Genomic DNA, 1,071 nt, shown 5'->3' on the forward strand with positions numbered 1-1,071 from the left:
CCTCGACGTCCAAGGCGGTGGCGAGATCTGCCGAGGCTGCAGCGAGTGCGAGATGGAACGTGTCCAGTACATGTTAGACACCCTGAGGACAGAGTACACCGACCTCGCTTGTCAGATTCAGACTTACTTGAAGAAACCTATCTTCGCTGGTCAAAATCCCTGCCTTTAAATCCCCCTTCTTTCTGAGAGGGATTAGAGCACCTTGATGGCGGATTTTACGTGGGATTTGTGCCTTTTCTTTTCGTGTTTTTTTCTGTTTTTTTGCTTTCGTTTTCTCTTTTTTTAATCAGAGTTATTGGACTTTTGTGAAATGTAAAGGATTTTTTTTTCTCTCTCTCTCTTGCCTTTGTGCTAATTTCTGTGCCTCGTATTTGAAGAATAAATTTGGCTTTGAATTGTTTCCTTTTCTTACCGAGATCTTATTTGGAACTCTTTTGCGAATAACACTATCTCCAGCGTGAGCTCTAGGAAATAATAACAAAAAAGAGATTTCTGAAATGATGAAAATGAAAATGGTGTAATTTTTACAATGATACAGACAAACAGTTATCAGATTTACGAGTAAGAAAATCAGATAATCAGCAGACACCCCAGTACACTTGCAAAACAAGAAAAAAAGAAAAGAAAAACAAAAAACAAAACAAACAAAAAAACGATTTTATTGATTCATCTTTTTACAATTCTGATCTTTATTACTTTTTTCTTATCCCACTGACCTTTACTCACGGACCCGTAGAAGTTGCCAGCTATGGGAACTCACAACCCCCATTTCTCTCCGTTAAAAGAGCGAGGACAACGATAGATTGACTCTTTCTGTCTCTATACACTCGAAAGTCACTCTCGATAGCGACCGTATCTCTGAGTGGGATTGTTACGTCACCAAGCGTAGTAGGGGTCGAGGCTGGCGGCGGCGGAGGCAAGACAATCAAGCGAGATTCGAGTCCGATTTAAGAATCTTATCTTTAAGCCAAAAAAATGCGGTTCCGTGCAAAAAGGATTTTATTAGCTTTTATCTGGATCGTTCAGGAGAGGGAGGAAGCAGTATGACGTCATAACCCTGAACAAAAAAAT

The 1,071-nt window shown here is 40.1% G+C and overlaps 1 protein-coding gene across 1 annotated transcript in view; it reads left to right on the plus strand.

Annotated features, from left to right (window-relative positions):
• The window catches only part of LOC125037605, a 4,207-nt gene extending 3,812 nt beyond the window's left edge, over positions 1-395 (plus strand). Inside the window, exon 3 of the mRNA XM_047630804.1 lies at positions 1-395. This exon is cut by the window's left edge and continues 7 nt beyond it. Within this exon, the coding sequence (XP_047486760.1) occupies positions 1-169 (169 nt within the window). The 3' untranslated portion in view covers positions 170-395.
• Positions 396-1,071: the final 676 nt, after the last annotated feature.

The sequence above is a fragment of the Penaeus chinensis genome, chromosome 23 (assembly GCF_019202785.1).
Source record: "Penaeus chinensis breed Huanghai No. 1 chromosome 23, ASM1920278v2, whole genome shotgun sequence".
Taxonomy (NCBI): Eukaryota; Metazoa; Arthropoda; class Malacostraca; order Decapoda; family Penaeidae; genus Penaeus; species Penaeus chinensis.